At 42.6% G+C, this 1377-nt stretch overlaps 1 protein-coding gene across 1 annotated transcript in view; it reads right to left on the reverse strand.

The window, feature by feature from the left end:
- Positions 1-88: 88 nt before the first annotated feature.
- LOC115274379 (olfactory receptor-like protein OLF4) overlaps positions 89-1377 on the reverse strand; it is a 2009-nt gene continuing 720 nt past the window's right edge. Inside the window, exon 2 of the mRNA XM_029917830.1 lies at positions 89-151. Within this exon, the coding sequence (XP_029773690.1) occupies positions 89-151 (63 nt within the window). The remainder of the gene's footprint in view (positions 152-1377) is intronic.

Consider the following 1377-nt stretch of genomic DNA (forward strand, 5'->3'; position numbering starts at 1 on the left):
AAACTGACTTTCTAAAGATATCAGGGCCTATGTCTCAACCACAATCAATGCTTTGAAGAATCCAGGGGATCTAGTTAAGACCAATTTCTCAGTCTTCAACAGGATAAAATGTCCACTCTGGATTGGGATAAGGTGGTGAGGGTTTAGATCTCTGAAAGTCAGAAGTGACAGAAAAGAAGTAAGAAAAACTGGCTTCAGATGGCTTATCGCCTGGTCTCCTAGGAACAGAAATTCTACAGAAAAAAAAATCCCTTCCGTCCACACTAGTGTTCCTCAGGGAAATCATCCGAGAGAGGAGGGAGAAACAGCAGGGAACTGTGTCTAATGCTCAGACTTAAGAAGCTGTAAATATCTCCTCTGCAGCAGCCCCACAGTGTGTGAAATTTCAGACCAGACTAGAGACAGTCATTTCTTTTGCAGTCCTGAGTCTGGATGGGGCACTGAAGTTCCACCCATCCGTGCTCTCTTGTCTGGGGACGGAGCTTCATCCTCTACCATCCAATGAGGTAGGTATTTTGAGTTGCATGTAGAGACCTACCTCTCAGAGACCACCCTCCCCAATTAGATGAGTTTTCCACCATAGAAAATACTGCAGGAGAAGGTGAAGGGAATGAAAGTCAGGAAAATTTTCCTATGGTCACTGAGAGCCGATCTAGTCTAGCCAGAGCTGAGAGATTGCTGTAGTTGTTTGCCAGTTTGATTAATACATTGATTGAACGATTAATGGATGGATGGATACATTGATGGATGGATGGATGGATGGATGGATGGATGGATGGATGGATTTATGATGGTATAAATAGAAGTATGTATTGATCTCAGACCTGCAAGGTTCAGTGTTAACAACTGGATGATAATAATGGAAACCCACTTAGACCAGGGATGAGAAACGTAAAAGTGGAACGTGAGACCAAGGAGGTTTGTAATCAACCAGAGTAGAAAAGTCCCGTACTAGCTGTAGGGATAAACACTGAAGTGATAACACGTCTTTTCATTTTCATAATGGGACATGTTATACTATCTTTCTGTACTAATGAGAAAATCCAGATCAAAGAATTCTCCCAAGTATATCCTTGCAAAAGCAGTACATGAAAGATGCATATCACAGCACATTCTCTCTCTTGAGTACTCAAATGAAAAATTTTTTAATTTTTTAATGTTTTTATTTATTATTGAGCGAGAGACAGAGCATGAGCAGCAGAGGGGCAGAGAGAAGGGGAGACACACAGAATCTGAAGGAGGCTCCAGGCTCCACGCTGTCAGCACTGAGTCCGATGCTAGGCTCAGACTCACAACCATGAGATCCTGACCTGAGTGAAGTCAGATGCTTAACTGACTGAGCCACACAGGATGCCCTCAAATAAAATTTTTAGGGGC

Source organism: Suricata suricatta, chromosome 12 (assembly GCF_006229205.1).
Source record: "Suricata suricatta isolate VVHF042 chromosome 12, meerkat_22Aug2017_6uvM2_HiC, whole genome shotgun sequence".
NCBI classification, from domain to species: Eukaryota; Metazoa; Chordata; class Mammalia; order Carnivora; family Herpestidae; genus Suricata; species Suricata suricatta.